The sequence below is a fragment of the Buteo buteo genome, chromosome 18 (assembly GCF_964188355.1).
Source record: "Buteo buteo chromosome 18, bButBut1.hap1.1, whole genome shotgun sequence".
Classification (NCBI taxonomy): Eukaryota; Metazoa; Chordata; class Aves; order Accipitriformes; family Accipitridae; genus Buteo; species Buteo buteo.
This window is the reverse complement of record NC_134188.1, coordinates 8,836,377-8,856,050: the sequence shown is the minus strand read 5'-3', so window position 1 is coordinate 8,856,050 and position 19,674 is coordinate 8,836,377. Positions and strand designations below refer to the sequence as shown.

At 38.6% G+C, this 19,674-nt stretch overlaps 1 protein-coding gene across 1 annotated transcript; it reads right to left on the bottom strand.

Moving 5' to 3' along the window:
• Positions 1-650: 650 nt before the first annotated feature.
• Positions 651-19,384, bottom strand: CPAP (centrosome assembly and centriole elongation protein). The gene is made up of 16 exons (XM_075050418.1): positions 19,350-19,384; positions 17,263-17,770; positions 15,099-15,222; positions 12,710-12,854; positions 11,028-11,133; positions 9,107-10,730; positions 7,485-7,617; positions 6,467-6,632; positions 5,238-5,477; positions 4,519-4,618; positions 3,469-3,566; positions 2,694-2,792; positions 2,444-2,584; positions 2,247-2,331; positions 2,031-2,151; positions 651-1,419 (listed from the first exon to the last, which is right to left on the bottom strand). The coding sequence occupies exons 2-16, from the start codon at positions 17,683-17,685 to the stop codon at positions 1,227-1,229; spliced, it is 3,798 nt and encodes a 1,265-aa protein (XP_074906519.1). The 5' UTR covers positions 17,686-17,770; positions 19,350-19,384; the 3' UTR covers positions 651-1,226.
• Positions 19,385-19,674: the final 290 nt, after the last annotated feature.

The window sequence follows — 19,674 nt, the reverse complement described above, 5'->3', positions numbered from 1 at the left end:
CTGCAAGGCTAACTTGCCTGTCTATACTACCAGTGGAAGGATCCTTTCACAGTTTACAAGACATGGGCCATATGCTGTTGCAAATACCCTATAGAGCTGTCATGTGCTGTTTTCAAAATGTGTTTCTTTCCTTATTTTCATTTAAAAAACAAACTTATTTATCAGTCATCATGAAAGGGGCTTAGCCTTGAGTTACCTAAGAGCTGCTGTTTAAGATTAGGCAATCTTGGCAATCACCCCACCAAGCAACTTCTAGTTGTCAGTGAGCATAGTTCCCACTACTACAAGTTGATTTACCCCTTGAGTAAAATAGGGCACAGGCATAGTAACTAACTACAGAGCTTGCTTTCACTGAGGAGAAAGGGGCAGGGGACAAAGGGAATAATAAAGTATCTTCTACTGTGCAAAAGAATGAAACAAATTTTTCAGCATCCACTACAATGAAGAGAGAGCAGACGTGCTAGCAGTACCACTTTACTTGTAGGTACTGCAGAATTTTAAAAGACAAGTCAGCTTAAAAATGCCTGTTAGGTGGAAGAATTGGATGAGATGACCTTTTTTGATTTCTAGTGTTTCCTCCCACATTTCTAAGTAGCTTGGAGTGTTAACCTGTCCCAGTCTCACCTGCCCTAGCCTGATGAATACAGAAGATCAGTTTACAGAACAGACTGGGGTCTGCTAATGCTGTTGCCTCCTAACTGTGAGATGAAGAAAAAAAAATAAGATTATGAGGGAAGAAGAATAGCCTAAGGCTAACTGAAAAGGAATACTGCCATTTGTTTATTGTTAAGCAATAAGTAAACTGATATCCAGACTATTAAATCTGGCCTTCTGCTGTATTTCACCACAGCAGGGGGTTCCAACAGCACAGCTTTTTACCTTGGACTGAAGAATCTTTTTTCTTAGATGTCTAAAATAAGGTAGTCTGCAGCTGTTCAATGAAGATTCACTGACAGCTGAGGATTTAAAAAAACAGAAAACAAAACACACCCTTTAAACTACACATGGCAGAATACTGAATCAATAAACTGCTGCTTAAAAAGTAGAAATGGGAAAAAAAATAAGAAAAAGCTCTGATGTATTAATGCCCACTGAAAAATAAATTTATTTCAGGAAAACTATAAACAGTATCTACACAATAAGCTTAAAGCGGTTTCTCTTCTTGTTTACAGGAATGTACATTATTTTTGCTGACATGCCAACACTTCCAACAGTTTTGACATTATCTACAACTTAGTGTCCATGATAATATTACCATCCTTGTCCTTTACTCTTACTCTCCCAGAGACATACTTTGTTTCCTGCTGTCCATTCATGTACACAGTCTTGACAGTACCATCTGGATACTCCCGTCTCTTGAACTGTGATGTGTGTAGTTCTCTCTGGCCATTATTAAACTCTATAGTTTTGCTTCCATCTCTGCAGTAAATAAATGTATTTAAGTATATTTTTTTTTAAATCATTGTAAGGACTATACATAGGCTTAAGCTTAGTCTCAGAAAAAAACATTAAATATGCAAGCCTAAACAAAGGAAGAACTTAAAAAAATACAATATTTGTGAATAGTCTGTTTTGTTAAATAGCATTCCAGCTGGTTGGTACTCAAAAACCTGTTTCTGCAAAACTGACATGATTTCTTTACCTCAACTGCACTTTCTCTGCACTAAATCTATTGCTGCAACAGTCCAAGAAAAGTTTAAAACAATGGTTTGAGCACTATCAGTTATCAGCTGTCAATCAGACCTGCTTGCTACACCAGCTAGGTTTTCACACATTCTCTAGAATTATGCACAAATCGGAAAAATCTCTCAGGTTAGGGTATGAGAAAACACACACAGGCATTCAATCTTTATGTCTCCTCCAAGCTACAAGGAAAAAAAAATTTCAGCTGTAAATATATGGTCACAGTACAATATATTCAAATGTAAACTTCTAAAAATAGATTTGTCACCATATACTGCCTCTGTCAGTGAGCCCTAACTGCTCCTTTCCCCTCAACAAACTAGGGTACCTGAAAAGGTAAAGCTTACCGCTGAATACGAACAATAGTACCATCTGGAAAGATACTTTCTTCTTGCCCATCCGTAAATAAATTTTTAATCGTTTGATCAGGGAAGGTAATTTCTTTCTTACCATCAGGGTAATGCTTCTCTGAAATGTATTTTGAGACAATATGCTTATTACATAAATACAGGTATATATGGGCAGCAATTTTGAGGGTTCGTTGGGTTAGGTGATTTCTTTACCTATTTGTCCATTTGAAAACTGCAAGACCTCTAAGCCATCAGAGTATGTAGTATGTGTAGTCTTAGCATCAGCATAATAATAAATCTGCAGAGAACAGTTCAGATTTAACTTAACTAGTGAGAAATTTTTTATGTGTATGTATGTACACATGCACATAAATAAGTACAGAAAAATGCAAAAGATGTAGGATACATACCACTGTTTGATCAGGCATAACCTGCTTCACATCCCCATTGAAGAAGGTTATAGTTACAGTCTTCCCATCAGAACTCACTTTTTTCCATGTCCCATTGGGGAAAAATATGAGGTGACAGCCATTTTTTAAAACCTTTTCAACCTAATGAATACATTACAGAGGTCAGTATTGAGCCACCACACTCACATACTCATTCCTCTGTTCCAACAGCTGTCCTGTGGAATTTCAGAGTGCCAACCTCTCATTTTACCTTTCCATCAGGATAAGCAGTTTCTCTCTGTATCTCTTCACTGTCCGTATATGCAGGTCCAGATGGTAGGGACACATGAGCTTCATTAGAAGAGGTTTCCTGAAATGACAATAATCTAAGCATAAACTCAAATCGAGCTTTGGCTTTTTACATGTTGGGTTTTTTTTCCTAGGCTGACAGGTGTTTCAGGAAATGAGCATTGGGAAGGAAGGCATAAACACAATCTGGGTTTTATGCAACTCCCAGTATAATTCAAGTGGTAAGACAGACTGAAACTCAGCAATAATTGGTTGCCTGTGGTCAGCTGTAGTCTGGACTAAAGTGGAATTCAGTAGTGTATTGTAGCATGGTGCTCAACTACCTTAAGTCATCCATATCAAGGTATGAAACGATGAAGTTCATAAAGCTTGAATGCTACTGACAGCAATTACTGTAAGAATTCATTCAACTATTTACAAGATTCTTGCACAGTTGCCCTACATGGAGCTCATAAACATCCATCTTTTTCCCCCTCTCTCTCAGAAGGTAGAACATTTTGCAAAATTCAAGGGAGCAGGAGATTATTATTTTATTTTCTTTTCTTGGCCAAAGAATGTTGCAACTACTAGACACAGGTAAAACCATTTTCTGGTATGACAATAAAATTGCAGCATAAGAAGGTGAGTCAACAGCTTCACCAGTCACCCTCCAGATACTCATTTAAGTACAAGAAAATATTGTTTTACTTTAGGCTTTTTCCTGCCCCTTAAAAATCAAATCAAGATACAGGACTTACTACCATAAAAGTCCTAGAATAATCTTCTAGTGCTGTCATTGTCTCAGAGTTGCTTCTGTCACTAGCAGGTCCTGATGCAGGTGTTCCAGAAAGCTTTCCTACTCAGATAGATGTAATACAGTTAATTTGGACAGTGAAATTAAAGTACAGTTTAAGTGTTATATATGAGGTCAAGCTGTACAGGACACCTAGATTTCTTAAGTGCAGTTAAAACTGAAAGTACATTTAGGAAAAGAATCAGCACAAGCCAGCTCCCTCACATACGTCATTGCTTCATGTGTCAGCAAGAAGCTGTAACTGAAGAATCGCTGCACTTTCCTCTATCTTCTCTGTAGATTTACAAAGGATTTTTTCCCCTCCTCAGTATCTAGACAATATTATTAGTTATGCCTTATAATGAATAAAGGAAGACTAATATAACCTTTTAACAGGAACTGATTGGCAGACTTTTCCCATGTCTCTCCTTGCATACCAGAAGGATTACCAAGTAAAACCAGCAGTGGCTTCAAATCTAGAACATACTCCTCTGACAGATAACATGATGGTTGCTTGAGCTGTTAGAGGTGTCAAAAAAGTACCCTCCACTTACTTTCCGTATGTGATTATTCATTAGGAAGGGGTATAGCTGCCAACAGCATTTGCTCCTAACTGTGAACAAGGACCACCTGCTATGGCATTGCCCATATGATTACAGATCTTGAGGACAGAAGGTTCTGAAGAGACACAGCAGTTCTGATGCTATCAACACAGTCATCAATGTCTGCAGCTTGGAGAATATCAACGATGAAAGCCATTTTGGATTGCAGAACACAGCTTCTGGGATGCTCCAGACCACCAAACATGACCAGAAGCATATTTGCTCTGAGAATGGTCTCATCGCAGCTTTCTCCAGCATCTTACCCTGTGAGGTATTTGTCCATAGGCTCAAGTCCATTACAACTATTGTCTAGCTGCTTTTGAGGTGGTGATGCATTCTTTTTAAAACAAGCAAAAATCCACATTCATTTTCTTTTAAAGAGTAAACAGAATTCCCTGATTAGACAAACATACCTTTTGCCTGTGAATAACTTTTGCCATTTATCTTGCTGCACTTCTGTACTGGAAGAAGTGGAGATGCAGTCTGACTTTTTGGGCCTCTATTTGGTAGACACTAAAAGAACATAAGTTATTTGTGGTTTACATGACATTTATTCATAAATGTTCATACAGCGGCTACAAGATTTATACACCATACGACATGAAATTTACTGGAAGCTTTCTTTACAAACTATACATTTTTAAGACTTAGTCAGCAGAATGGCTTGTGTGATATAGCCCCAGCTACACTTTGGAACTCTTCCTCTGTCTGCTGCCTCACTACTAACAACTGCAGAATGTTAATTTGGTGCAAGCAATCCAGAATAACAGTTACAGTTTCAAAACTAAATATAATGGCTTTAGGCAATGGTGAACTGCCTGGTTTGCCTGGCTTATCCTTAAGGTGCAGAGGTTCACAGGTTAGATCCCATCTACAATTTTTCTCTTACAATTGCATCATTTTGAATTTCTAAGATGAGTTCCTCAACTGAAAGGATGCTGTACATTGTGAACATCCACATTTGGAGAGAATATGACATTAACAGAATTCTGTGTCTGTCACCACTAGTGGAGTCGCAAGATAAGTAAATTAAAAGTAAACACCTAAGTTGTAGCTATTGGATTCCAAGTTTATGATCCAAAACTCAAAAGTATTCACAGATGAATTTAAAACACCAAGATTAATAACTTACAGATTCTGCTCTTTTTTGAGTCATCCCAGAATTTTCTATTTTCCTCTTGCTTCCAGCAGCTTCTACTTTCTTCCAGGCTTCTAGACGAAACCTCTCCATAATTCTGACTTCCTCTTTTAGCTCCATATTCTCATTTACTAAAGCTTCTATTTGATCTTTCAGGCGTCGATGGGTGGTTGACCATTTTGCCTCTTTTCTCTTTAAATCTTCCTGTAATTCTGCAATCTGCTGTTTTAAAGCCTTAGAAAAATGCATGCTTATAAATCAAAGAGCTTTCATTTTTTAATATATTAAAAGATTTTAATGTTCTAATAGAAATATAAGCACACTCAAAAAAGCACAAGAGTGGAAAAAAAATAAGATCCACTTAACGGGGCAGAAGGTGAAAGGTAGGAGAAATTTTCTTCCCTGAAATAGGTATTATTTACTTTAGACTACCAACTTTATAAGCTCAACTTCAATCACAAAAACCATCTTTACTGCCCTCTTGGCATCCTTTACACTTCATAGATTGGCCAGCACAAATACACTTGAAACAGAAACACGAAATCTTTAAGGCTACCCTTGAGAGGACCCTTCAAAAATCTTGGCACAGGAAAATAGGGAGGACACAATCGCATACAACACATGCGAATCTGCCTAGCCAGTTTAGCAAATGTTACTTCAATCTGTTGAAGTAAGGAAAATTTATAGGGAAGGAGGAAGGAAATCCATGTATGATGTTTAATACGACTTGTCTGTACATCTCATGACAACAAAGGAACAAACAGATCTTGTTTCTTATATCTGATACCTAAAGACCTACAAGTAATAACAAAATGTAACTTCAAAAATTGTAGATTACTACATATACTGTACAACAGTTATAGACAGAATAAAACTCAAGTACAGTTCTAGTTTGCATTTTGATCCACTACCATTAATAAAAATATTACTTAATATTAACTACAGTAGTTTTTTTAATCAAAGTTGAAGATCATTCTACCAGTCATGAGCAGTTTTTAGTATGGAAATGTGACAAAAATATTTGCTTATCAAGGTTTTTTTGTCTTAAAACTATCAAACATTGTGAAGACTGTAGTTCCTTCTTCATTTAGGCCATGTGTACTAACAGTTCCCATGTTGAAATCACTTGCAACTTTTCAATTAATTTAGAATTTAGTTCTCAACTGCCTTTAAATGTATTTATGTGTTCCTGTGTGGACTAGAAGAATAATATATTTTTATACCTGAATTTCATCACGTTCTTTTTTATCTGGAATTGCTCTAGCTTCTGTGGTATATTTTTCAAAAACTTTACGCTCCTTTTGCAGTTTTTTCATTTCCTTTTTTTTATATTCTTCTATTTCAGCCAGTTCGTGGGCTTTCTGCTGTTGAAAGTCTGCAATTTCTTTCCTATAATTATTGAACAAAATTGTTTTAGCCCAAAACTACTTCAAATCTGGATTTTAAGGAAGAAAATGAAGACTGAATTTTGAGGTCATTGATTCCAATCCAGCATCTATTAACCCCAGGAAGACTTGCCTAAAATGGTATTATTACTTATTTAAGGAGTAAGAGTTGTCACACAGTGTTTGAAGTCCAACAATTTCTGGTTTTATATCTTCTAGTCGCAAAAGTTATCCTGAATTTAAGTAGGCTTTGGCTAAAATCTTCCAACATTCTTCAAAGCAGCAGAACACCATTCCCCCAAAAGTACTGGGGAGAAGAATCTAACAGCAGGAGTTCACAAATTAAACATGAGCCAACAACACAAAGCTGTTTCCAAACAAAACAGAAGTGACTTTGGTACAAATAGGTGTGCCACATTTAAGTCACAAGAGATAATTATTCTGCTCTACATGTCACTTATAAGTGCCCTAGTTCAAATGAAAATATTCTCAGTTTGTACACACAAACATCCAATCCAAAGGAAGAGCGTCAATCCTGATGTTAGCATGAAGATCAGTTTTGCAAGAACAGTTTAGGACTGTGTTATTATTCAGAACAAAAGTATACAAATTCTCCCAAGTATAACCTTTAAGGATATCATATTAAACTAGCAGAGGTTCTTAATATTACAACTTGTGTGTGAGTAATAATTACAGTTTGATATATACATAGAGCAACAACCAGTTTCTTGACCTATGTCTCCACTGTAACTGAAACACAGCAGTTATTTACACGTGCTTTTGGTAACTGGACACTATGATAGTCTGGAACATACTATGTAAGTGAATGCACCAAAATGTTTCAATAAAAAATTACCTGATATTTGCCAAGGCATGCTCTCTTTCTTCACGGAGTTTAGTTAGAGTTGTGTTTTCAGCTCTGAATCTCTCTATTTCAGTTTCCAATTCAGTGAGTCTCTCTCTTAGTACCTGGGATGGAACAGTGTTTCCTGTCAAAGAACAGCCAGATGGAAGTTATCTAAGCTGCATCCATGTGACTGAAGTAAACAATTATCACACACCAGTTAAAAAAAAAATTTAAAAAATCAAGTGATACTATTATAGAGACAGTAGTAGTATTGCAAAATATTTCTACTATTCAAATAACAGAGAAGTGACATTTTAAAACACTCTGCACTAATACTCAATATCTGAGGTACTTGAGTAAAATCTATCATCTTCATAGAACTAAATATATATTAGGAACTGGAATGTGAAGGACTTCACGTCAAGCTAGAGAAATTAAATGAGGGTATAAGGGCCAAGCATCAAACAGAAGTGTTTATGGTTGTAAGTTTTTCCAAGTTTTATTCACAAAGTCTGCTCACACCCATCACTGATGTGAAATCTATTGCAGGGGCTGATAATAGGATTTGTGGGCTTTTTTGCCATCCCAGTTTCCTGTTCAGTCACTACTTAACACTCCCAGGGTTTTAATAGTCTGCTTCTGAGTATGCAACCGAAGAGCCTAAATACTGATGTTGCAGTGTAGGTAGTTGCCTCATTCACCCTTAAATGCTCTGAGATTCAGTTAAAAAAAAAAAAAAAAAAAAAAAAGGCAACAAACCCACAATTCTACCCCTCTTCCTGCAAACAACATCTAGCAGGCATCTTTAGACAACCCTACAAAAATCAACTTTCCACAAACCAATAAGCAGAAGTACCAGCTTTTATATGAACCTCTTATAAAAACCTAAACAAAATCCTAAACATTCATTGGAGCAGAGTTTGAAACCAAAATCTCACCACCTTACAGAGAAGAGCTTTAAATGCTAGGCTATGCCACTATGTTTTCACGCATTTTTAATGATGTCACACAAATGCAACAGCTTCAACAGGAGCTTTTAGAGGCTTCCCCAGACTATAACCATATGATTGAAATCAACTTGGGCAAAGTAGAAAAATGAAGCCATTGTTTCCCATATTCCACATGAATTTTCTAGATACTATATTACTGTGAGAAAATACAGACAGGGCTGCTGCCTCCTTATATTTTATGAGGAGCAAGCTAACCTAACAGCGCATAGCATTACCCTGCTGGGGTGTAAATGCACACTGTAGTGGAAAGGGAGGTACCACTTCATTTTCGGCGTGCCTTTGATACTCTCCTTGATTTGGAAACAGTGATCAAGCAGCTCCTGGTCAAGTTAGTTCAATGAGCTGGTCTGACAGAAAACTAGCCTCCAGGAAAAAATATTACAAAAAAATGGATTAAGTTTTCACTGATCCTACTCATTCTGCAACCTGCATAATTGTTAGATCTGACATTAGACATACAACCATGAGAGGAGATGAAAGGTGAGAATAGGGCCATTCCCTGCAGCAGAAGTCTGTGCTTACACCCTTTGGTGTAATGTCAGGTTGCAGCTTAAGTGTTAGAAGGAAAGACTTTTAATGTATGTCGTCTTCAACTTTTCCTACCATTTGCTGTTTTCTCACCTCCTGGCTCCTGTTCCTCATTTGATTTGATTTCATGCTCTGAATGGCAGCCTGCCTTCTGTTTCGGTTTCAGTGAAGGAAACAGTTTCATCATCAGGTTTGATACAGGAGGTCTATTTGAATCACCGTCCACTGCAGACTCTTTGGACATTTCATCTCCCCTCTTTGAGGCAACTTTTCTCTTTATTGCTTTATCTGGGACAGTTGTAACATTCTTACTGGAAAAGTCCGTCTGTAAAGGTATTTTAGTGTATTTTTCAGGTAAATCACTGTTAACATAATTTTCATCAAGATCGCTCCATGTTCTTTCATCATCAAACTCAAACTTACTCCTACTTATACAAGACATGCTTCTGTGATGGTCTGAGGGTTTTCTAATCTTTTGCTTTGACAGTATACTGCAACCTTTGTCTGAGAAGCCAAGGTCAGCATCTCCATTTTTGCCTTCTTTGCTGTTGTCTGTAACAGAACTTCCATAATCAAAAAATTCTGGATCGCTTTCTCTATGGCTCATAAAGGATGTCTTAGCATCTTCATCTTCATGCTTTAATGTAGTCTCAAATTCACTCTCAGAATCTGTAGTAGTATCACCATTGCCCTCACCCTTAACTTCATTTACAATCCATTGATTACTTTTTAAAGCAGGAGCTGCTGTCATGGAAGAAGCTGAAAATACTACACTGTCTGTTTTATTCAATGGATCCTTCATTCTAAAAGATGTCCCTGAATTTGAGACTGTATGCATAACTGCTCTATCATTTATATTGCCCTGTGTCATACAGTCTGCCTTTTTATTTTTCTTATTTATAAGTTCAACAGCCAGCATCTTTACTTGCTGCTGTTTTGCCTTGATAGGGGTAGAAGACATTCTACGGCCTTTTAAAGTTTGCTGATCTTGATCTAAGATCCTTTGCACAAATGAGGAATTACTTGAGAAAGATATTTCATCTGCAGCTTGTTCTAGAAACAAAAATTCATCTAATTCTAGATTCTCTTTTTCTTTTTCTTTTTCCCAGTTTTCCAGCTTATTCTGAAATGAAACTTCAAAAGACAGTTCTGAATCTTTTACAGGGTGACCTACAGCACATTTAGAATTAGAAAAGGCTCTGGCCAGTTCATGAGACAACTGAGGATTTTCTGTGCCAGGTAATTTGTTTCCGATTTTGACAGTGTTAGACTTAGCAAATTCTACTATGTTCTCTTTATTTTCTATTTTGTTGCTAATTTCTAATGGGAAAGAATCTCTCATCTGTCCATCATGATTTTTTCCTGGTTCAATTCTTGTTTCTAATGGCAAGATATTTTTTCCATTGTGATTCCCAAGTACCAGGGTCTTCTGAATAAGACAATGTTTTGGTTTATCAGGGTAGTTATATTTTTTGCATGGTGCAAAAGTGTTCTCAGAAATGAGTTCATTGCCAGCAGGCACAGTTTTCTTCTGTATTTGTGATCTGTCCACTTTAATAATATTTCTGTCATCTGAAGCCCTTTGTTGAAGTTTTAGGGCATTTTCTCCAAGTTTTGTAATTTTAGATTTGGCATTAGTGAATCTTGTTAAGCCCTCTCCTCTTTTCAGGAAGGGTCGTTTGATCACTGGTTTTTGAATGGCCGATCCGTTTGTCGCCTGAAAAGGGGTAAGGAAAAGTAAAACACAAAAGGTTAAAGAGCGTCTTACACAGTTTGAAGATTTCTTCAAATAAACCCCACATACAAGTAGGAATTTATATAGTACATTTCTACTGGATTTCTAAAGACATCTTAAGTGAAATATTTGGGGATTATTTTTTTATTTTTAAGAATGTGAATATTGCATTCAGTGTTAGCTTTTGATGCTAGAATCTTACTTGTATATTTTTAAAGCACCTATCACATCTTGGCACAATATAAAAAGAACAATAAAGTTAAAAAATAAATAAATAACCTGCAACTTCTTGGTTTGCTCCAGACGCTGCTCTTCTAGTTGTATCTGTTCTTCCAGGAATTCTTCAAATGTCTGTTTCTTCTCCTGAATTGCAGCTTTAATAGGTCTAGTGTAATTTAAAAAAAAATAATAATTAAAAAAATTCAAGTCTTACATTTCTATATAAAATAACTGTGTTTAACGTCACTGCTATTCAAAGACCTAAGGTGTAATTACATAAAATAGGACACATTATGAGGTACTTTAGTCATTAAGCGTCAAAGTTAATCTGAGAAATGCATTGTAACACTAGCTGTTTATCTTTTGAGAAATGGTTTATCAAATCCCTGCTATAGTTAATATACATATTTAAAAAATACTGTATGTAGGTTTTGCCATTTCTTCTTTCATTGGTTTTCTCAGTGACACTTTCTTCTGCCCAGATCACCAAACTTTCACTCATATTTTAGTCATACTGCCAATTTCTACAGTATCATCTTCCCACTCAGTAATGCTACTGAGATTGTGTTCCTTATCTCCCCCTTTGATACTCCTCCTCCTTCACAGGAGCACTGGGTCTGGCTGGGATTGAGTAAGCTTTCTTCCTAGCAGTCCATATGGTGCTGTGTTTTGATTTGTGACTACAACAGTGTTGATAACACACCAATGTTTTAGCTATTACTCAACACTGCTTGCACAGCATCAAAGCTTTTCTTTGTTTTTTTCACACTGCTCCCAGCCCCCAGCAAGTAGGCTAGGGGTGGGTAAGACACTGAGAGGGGACACAGCCAGAACAGCTGACCCAAACTGACCAAAGGGATATTCCATACCCTATAACATCATGTTCAGCAATAAAAACTGGGGGCTTGGTCTTCCAAAAGTAGCTGTTGCTCAGAGACCAAGTAGGCATCGGTCTGCTTGCGGGAGGTAGAGGGTGACTGCCTTTGCATCACTTGGGGTTTTTTCCCCTCTTTCCTTTGCTTACTAAACTGTTTTTATCTCAACCCACAAGTTTTCTTGAGTTTGCTCCTCTGATACCCTCTCCCATTCTGCTCTGGGGGACAGAGTGAGCAAGACACTGGGTGGGTGCTTAGTTGCTGGCTGGGCTCAACCCACCACAGCCTGGAATAAGTATTTCTTGGTTTTGTGATGACCTGGCAGGCAAGGCAGAGCTTTAAAACAATGCCAACCACTACTTTTATTCTATCAACTCCATAAACAAAGCTTTTACCATACATGAGAAGGCTTCTACCACAAGCACTATTATTACTTCTTAGCCATAGGTAGACATTTAAACAAACATAACTCCTGATAATAAACTAAAGGCTTAATAAACTAAGCCTTACGCTCCTCCTTCACATTGCTACTTTCACCACGTAACAGTGGATAGGAGGTTGTAATAAATCAAATTGGAAACAGTAATTGTACCTGCTTATATACTAAGCCATACTAAAAAGTGCTTCTAAACTGCCATTACCCCAGGTTGCACACACCTCTTCAGCCAATACATATCACATCTTTCACAGCATAAGCAATTTCAAGCCAGAGCCTCTCCTACTACAGGTCTCCACAGTACCTAGCAAAATGGGATCCTTGGTTGAGAAAGCTACACAAATTGAGAATATCACTCTTTCAGTCAGGACTTGGATTTCAACCAAACTCATGTTATTTGACAAAAACTGCATAGTAATTGCCTGAATTACCTTTCCTCTGTATTAGTCCACAAATGTTTTCGTCTGCTGGAATTTTCAGAGAGATCTGCACTTTCCACACATAAAGGATCAATGTGATTATCTTCACTCTCCATTAATATTTCCATCTTTTGTTCCGGACACAACATGTTTTTTCCTATGAAATTAATAGAAATTTTTTTTCCTTCCCAACAACAAATCAGTTTTCAGCTCATACTTTAAGCAGCATTCAGGTCAGATTAAAACCAGAAGGGAGCTTCATGGTAATGTAGTCTGAATTCCTACATAAAATAGCCCTAAGATTTCCCCAAATTAATTCTTAGTGGAATTTGAGCTTTCTTTTTAAAGGAACATCCAATTATGCATTAAAAATTTTCCACAGACCTTAAATAACCCATTCTGATTGTTCATCTTCTTTGCTATTGTTAATTTATGGCTTCAAAATAAAATAACTAAACACATTTGGATGTCTGCTGTACTGAAGAACTCTCTTATCAAGCTTCTGTTTCCCATGTACATATATATAAGTTAAGATCAATTTATCTTTTCACATCCTCTTAAACCAAGCTGTCTGATTAAAAGCTTTAAAGCTGGTATGAAGTATGATGAAATGCAATCTCATACCTCTTCCCTAAAACCTGTACAGATTAATAAGGTTTAACTTTATTAAATTGCTAGATTCAAACCAAACCCACTATTTCAGTCATAGCAGCAGAGTATTCATGCTGGTGCCAATAGTAAAACTGAGAAGAGTAGGAAAGATAAAGAACTCCAGTGCATTGCTTCTGATGTACAAAAAATTTTTAGTCATATGGTGGGACCTTGTCAACACATCCCGATTCCTAGTTCCATTTCAGTTACTAATCCTCATGACAGAGCTGGTCTGAAGACATTCTGTGTCCCTGGATAGATTGTTATTTTCCATTTGCCACATGAAAATGTGGGTACAGTTCAACCCAAACAATTCAGCTAACCGATATCTGTCATTTGCTATTTTCCCAGTCTTTATCATATATAAGCTTTAGCAGTAATGATTTATTTTTTTTTCCTAAAACAGACAAGCATTTCATACAGACAGAAGAACTTGACTTTGGTCTCATGCTGCTTCTAACAAAACTTACATGGACATCAATGGGAACACTCTGAGGCCTGTAAGCTGTCAGTAAATCAACCAACAAATCAAGTAAACCAACGCTTGTATAAAATCTTCACAAAAAGTAGTAGAAAATTATACTCAGTAACTACAAGGGCAAAAAAACCCACACACACCAAGTTATCTTTCTATAAATGACTAACCAGTAATATATGTCTTCCTCGTTTTTCAAACAATTCTGCATTTTCAGAGGCACAGCCAGACCTTGTTTCTCACAGGCACACACTCCTGAAAGACTGTTCTTCAAAGATAAGGTGCATTCTTTGTTGTTTAACTTTTGTAAAAAATTACTATCTTGTGTATGTGGAGAAACAATCGGAGCACAAGCTCTGTCTTCAAAAATATTCTGATACCCAGATGATAGCAATTGGTGTAAAGTTGTTAAGCCCACTGAATGCCCAGGTCTTAGCTTTTGACTTTCAGCCATTAGCGTATAGCCTTGAAATTAATAGAAAAAAGTGGCTGTGTCATTGTATTTGTATTACAACACCACTGTTCCACAGGAGAAAAGAAATTGCACTGAAGGGCAACACTGATCACCCAGCCTCCATCCTTATGTTACTGATGAAGAATAAGTGATTAGGCAATCTGGATTTTGTTCTCCTAAAGCTAAGCCCAAAATTCATTTTCTGAGGTAGGCAGAGTGAAAGAAAGTGTGAGGTTGGACTGATACTGCCAACAGTAGGAAAAAAAACCCTGCTCAACTCTACAAGCTTTTTCCAGCCCAGCACTGTCCCCTCTCTTTGCACTTAGCAAACAAGCTGGAAAACTGATAACAGCTTACAAGTGTTTGTTTTTAAATACAGATCAGCTCCCTAGTCTAGTTCAGTTCATCACCTGAACAGATTTGTGCTGCGTGAGCACAAACAAGGAGGGACCGCTTCATTTGGATGCGCTGACAGCTTAAAGCAATCGAAAGCATTGTGAGAAACAGCTAATCAGAAAGGAAAGCAACTGTTTGTTTTACACTGTCTTATATTTAAAATATGTTCTTTGAAACAAGGGCTCCCATCATAGTGCATATTGATCAAGTTACAATTACAGTTGGCATTTTATAAAAACAGGGTAGTATGCCTTCTACAGTAGCACTCAACTTTCAGGTACTGAAGCAATCCAGCATTTATCTCTGACCAGTCAAGTAGTCTTAAGGTGAAGAACGCTGAATACACTTTCAGATTTTAACTGGAAAAGGAGATTAACTTCTTCAGTTTACACAAAATAGATCGTATGCTTTCTTTCTCAACTTACCAAAAACTGCTGTCTGGCCAGATACCATGCTAAGTAGCTTCTGCTGCTCTTCCATTAGCCTTTGAAGTTGCTCCATCTGTTGTTTCTTTAGCTGTTCCTGTTTCTGTTGTTGCAATTCCTTCAGCTTTTCAAACAAAAAAATAAATGTATTAGAGGCTAGGTTTACTTTGAATGTACCACAGGATTAGTGTCATCAAGACAATAGGGACTTCTTGTTTTCAAGGTGTTCCATTAAGTAAGTGTAAAATGAAGGAAATTAAGAATTTTTCTGTCTATGAATACACATGCTATTTCTAGTTTGCCCAATTAACAGTTCCACTAGTCTTTAATTGACCAATCTGCAAACAACAGGAATCAGAACACTCATTTTTACTGCATAGGAAAAACATTCAAATTCTGCTCTTCTAATGTTAACTTCTACTATGCCGTGGTTTTATTAAAACGTGAAATACTTCATAATAATTAAAGTTTTACAAAAAGTGTGGGGTTGTTTTGGGTTCCTCCCCCCCAAGATCTCAGTGAACAGTACTGATACAAAGGACCAAGAGAAGGGAAAAAGAGAATCGGAGAACATCAAGACTCATGAAGCTGCCTGAAAAAAAAAGAATTAAGATACTGATTAAATTCAGTAATCCCGTCTGTATTTCCTTGTGTAGCAGGAGTCCCTGGCCCTGCCTCAAGACCAGCCTCGAGGGCCATATGAAGGCAGGGCATTCTGTACCCTACCAAACCACAGCAGTGGGTGGTGAGCCTCCATGTCTGTCTGTATCTCCAACACAAGCATATGTGCTAGTTCCAGCTCCTCCAAAGGAAAGACAGGAGGCCTGATGAAATCCTTCCACAGATCCAACAACTGGACCATGTCTGTCATCCAACAGGTAAGAAAAAAAAATCCCCTGAATTTCCCTTGTAGTCCCTTAAAATTCTAGTGAAAGCAGAAGTAAGGCACTATGCAAGTAGAAGCTGTGAACTAATGATGAAGATCTAAAGATCACCTAAGTCTCATCTCCAACTCCTTCATTTAATTTATTGAAGAAATCATAATTCTACCTGTTCTAATAATGATATCTTCAGAAAACCAAACTGAAAAAAATCTCATACATCCAAAACTACATTTGCCTCTACAAGCATCAGATTTATTTTTTTTTAATATATTAGACTGTCAGTAACTTTCTAAGACAGGACACTTAATAATTCCTCTTAAGATACCATTAAAGCAGCTAATATCTGTCATTTAACCACTGTTTGATACTACTGACAATACTGAAAAAGTGAATAAATATTTTCCTATCATGTAAAATACAGGCAAAAACTTTTACAGCACCAGATAAGTTGTGAAATTCTACTCTAAAGACACACATGCACTCTCTCCTTCTCTCCACTTGAGTGAAGAGACATAGACATTTGTGCTGAGGCAGCTGCTAGCAGAGTGGACAAGGAGGTGAGTTCTTAATCCTCAAGAACAAGATCTATTAAAGTGCTGCTGAACACTTCAGCTATCACAATTTATATCTAGTAATTGGGAAGAGCTACAAGCAAACGTATAGCCAATTACAGTGGATTAACTGACATGCTTGCATTGGAAAAAAACAATTAATAACATCACAGCATGTAATTCCAGGCCTTTTTGTCCTGATGTCTTGGATACTTCATCACATTCAACACTAACATCTCTCTTCATCTGAACAGAACCAGGTATATGGGTGTACATACCTACTTTGAGAATTAACAGAAGATATTGCTATAGATACAAGAACATACATGTTCACCATGCTGTGAATATCTGTGGTGAAGTACTACCACTGTAATGACTAGCACCCCATTTCCACAGCTTCAAGTGAAGAAACAACGGAACGTTGTAAAACTGTGTGCACCTTTCCAGGTAAAAGATTTTGAGAACAAGTACACTGCCACTGAACGCAATTTCATTTTAAACTTGAACCTGTGCCAGCTGGAAACAATGGAAGTTAGACTCTCAATAACTGCACATCATGAGGAGGACACCAACTTCTATGCATTCGTAAATGTGACTTAGGACTCGCTCTTTAAGCTTGCTGTGTTCTATACATTGCAAAGAGTTTGCTTACTTCCAGGTATGACAAATCATATGCAGGAACAAAATAAATCTTAATGGATGCACATCAAGGAATTCTAGGACTTTTACCTGTTCAAGCTTTTGTAAGAGTGGATCACTGTGATCGGATTTATTCTGACCATCCACCTCACCACGGACGAAGTCTGTTTTAGATGTTTCTACGTTACATGCTGCTGCTGGAAAAGATGTTTCAGTGGCATATTGCTGAAGTGTACAAGAGCTGCCAGGCTCTTCACACAAGGAGTCATCACTTACAGAACAGCTGTCTGAAAGATGCAATGCTTCAGCAGGGAAAGCTGTGATGTTTTCAGGTCCAGATAACAAATTTTCTTTGTTGATTTTCAAACCAGTAAAACTAGGATCTAATAAGACTCCTGCACGGGAACTATCAGACATCCAATGAGCAATGAAGTTTTGTTCACCACTTGGATCTTCAACAGTTGGCATCTTGTAAATTGTATTCCAATTTATTTGCTGATGTAGCATTAACATAACAATATTATGTTACATAGCGTCAAGACAGTAAAACTTTCAAAGTTCCAGGTATTTTGTATGGATGGTTACCTACTTTTACCACCTAGAAATTAAGCAGATAAACAAAATAAGAAATCTACAATAACAGATGCCCAGTAAAAGAAAGTTACTCTCTTATAACCAACCTAGTGCATTTACAAAAATAAGTCACAATCTACTTTTCCCTTGGCAACAGAAACAATTTGGACAGTGAGTAACAAACATTGTGCAGGAAATCAACATAATCCAACTTTTAATCTTATTATTTATTTGAGTACAGTTAATATTATCTCAAATATTATAAAACTGTGTATAATAGTCTCTTCAGTAGTACAGAGAGGGATTCAGAATTTTAAGTGCCTACAACAAAAGAAGAGAGTGATTTGAGGAGTTGAGAGACTTCCCACACAGGACCTTCACATTAATGCAAAGTTTCAAATACATCCATCTAAATACAAACATTTTACTGCACATATTTCAATGCAGCACTTATTGTTTTCATGTCTGTCTTAGTTTCTCATGGAAACTCTACAACCATGCTGCCTATTAGCTTCTTCCTCCCAGTCAGCTTCTTTTTTTAAATCCATCCGCCCAAAAAGTTTGGAGACTGCAAAAGCTTTAGTGATAACCAAATTCCTACAATACTCATAAAACATGAGTGAATTCAGGTACATAGGAGACCCAAAGTGATTTCCTCGCTTCAGAAGAAAAAGAGACAAACAACTGCCCATGACGATGTGGCAGCAAGAGCCTGACCACTCAGCCCTGCTACCTCAAACTCGTCCCCGGGCAATTAACTCTCAGCCCGTGCCTATGGTGTGTCACAGGGAATAGAGAGGAAAGACGGGGCCAGCGGACAATGGACAGACAACCACAGCAGGCTCAACAGTCCTGCTGACCAGGAAATAACTTCTTAAAGCTTCCTCATTCCCAAGAGATCAGTTCATGCCAGCTCTCGCTTAATTTTCCCGCTGTAAAAGGGCTTATGCTTTCAACCAAAGTTTGAAACTGTGACTAGGAGAAACAGTGAAATTCCCTTAGAAAGATGTTTTTCAACTGCCTTCTGTTTTGAGACACCGCTGGAAGTTTCCCAGGGAGGTACAGATTCCTGCACAAGCAAATTCAAGCCTACAGAGTTCAGACGCTATTTTTCCCATCACCTTTCAGAGACCCTTTCGAGGCAGCCTGCCAGTTTAAAGCTTCCCCTAAAGTTTACGGGCAGCGGCACCTTCATGCCGACCAAAAGAGCTGGCAGTGCTGAAGCTGACCCGCCCCGGGAAGGCGAGGAGGGACGAAGGGATCCCCCCCAAAGGTCGCCGGTGGGGAGACAAGCACAGCCACGTTCCTCAGACGAACCGAGGGGCCAGGCCCGGCGCCTTCCTTCGGACACGGACACGGACACGGACACGGACACGGACACGGACACCGCCCCAGCCCGCGGCACCGCAGCTCCCTCACAGAGGGCTCACCGAGGGCTCACCGAGGGCGCCGCCAGCGCCCGCCGCTCCCCCGACCCCGAAGCACCCGCACCGCCACAGCTCCGACCCCATAGGTACCGGGGTGGCTGCACCGGCACCGCTCCTCAGGCCGCTCCTGCAGCAACGCTCCGCTCTGTCCGCCACCCCTCTCCTTCTATTACAAACCTGCCGCCATCGCACAGCCTCCCGGCGCCACAGGCTGGGCACCGCCCCTGCGCCGAGCATGCTGGGAGTTGTAGTCCCAAGCCGCCGCCTTCCCCGCCCAGCTGCGTGGAGGCGTTTCCGCCCTCGAACTACAGCTCCCAAGAGCCTCAGCGGCGAAGAGGCCGTTGATGGGCATCAGCCGTGAAGTAGCGCGCCCGCAGCCGCCGCTGCCCCGGTTCCTGCCCGGGGCGGGAAGAGGCGGCGGGGATCCTTTCAGGCAGGCGGGCCTGCCCCTCGCTCCTCAGGGCGGCCCGCAGGCGGAGGCGGCTCACGGGTCCTCCCCTCG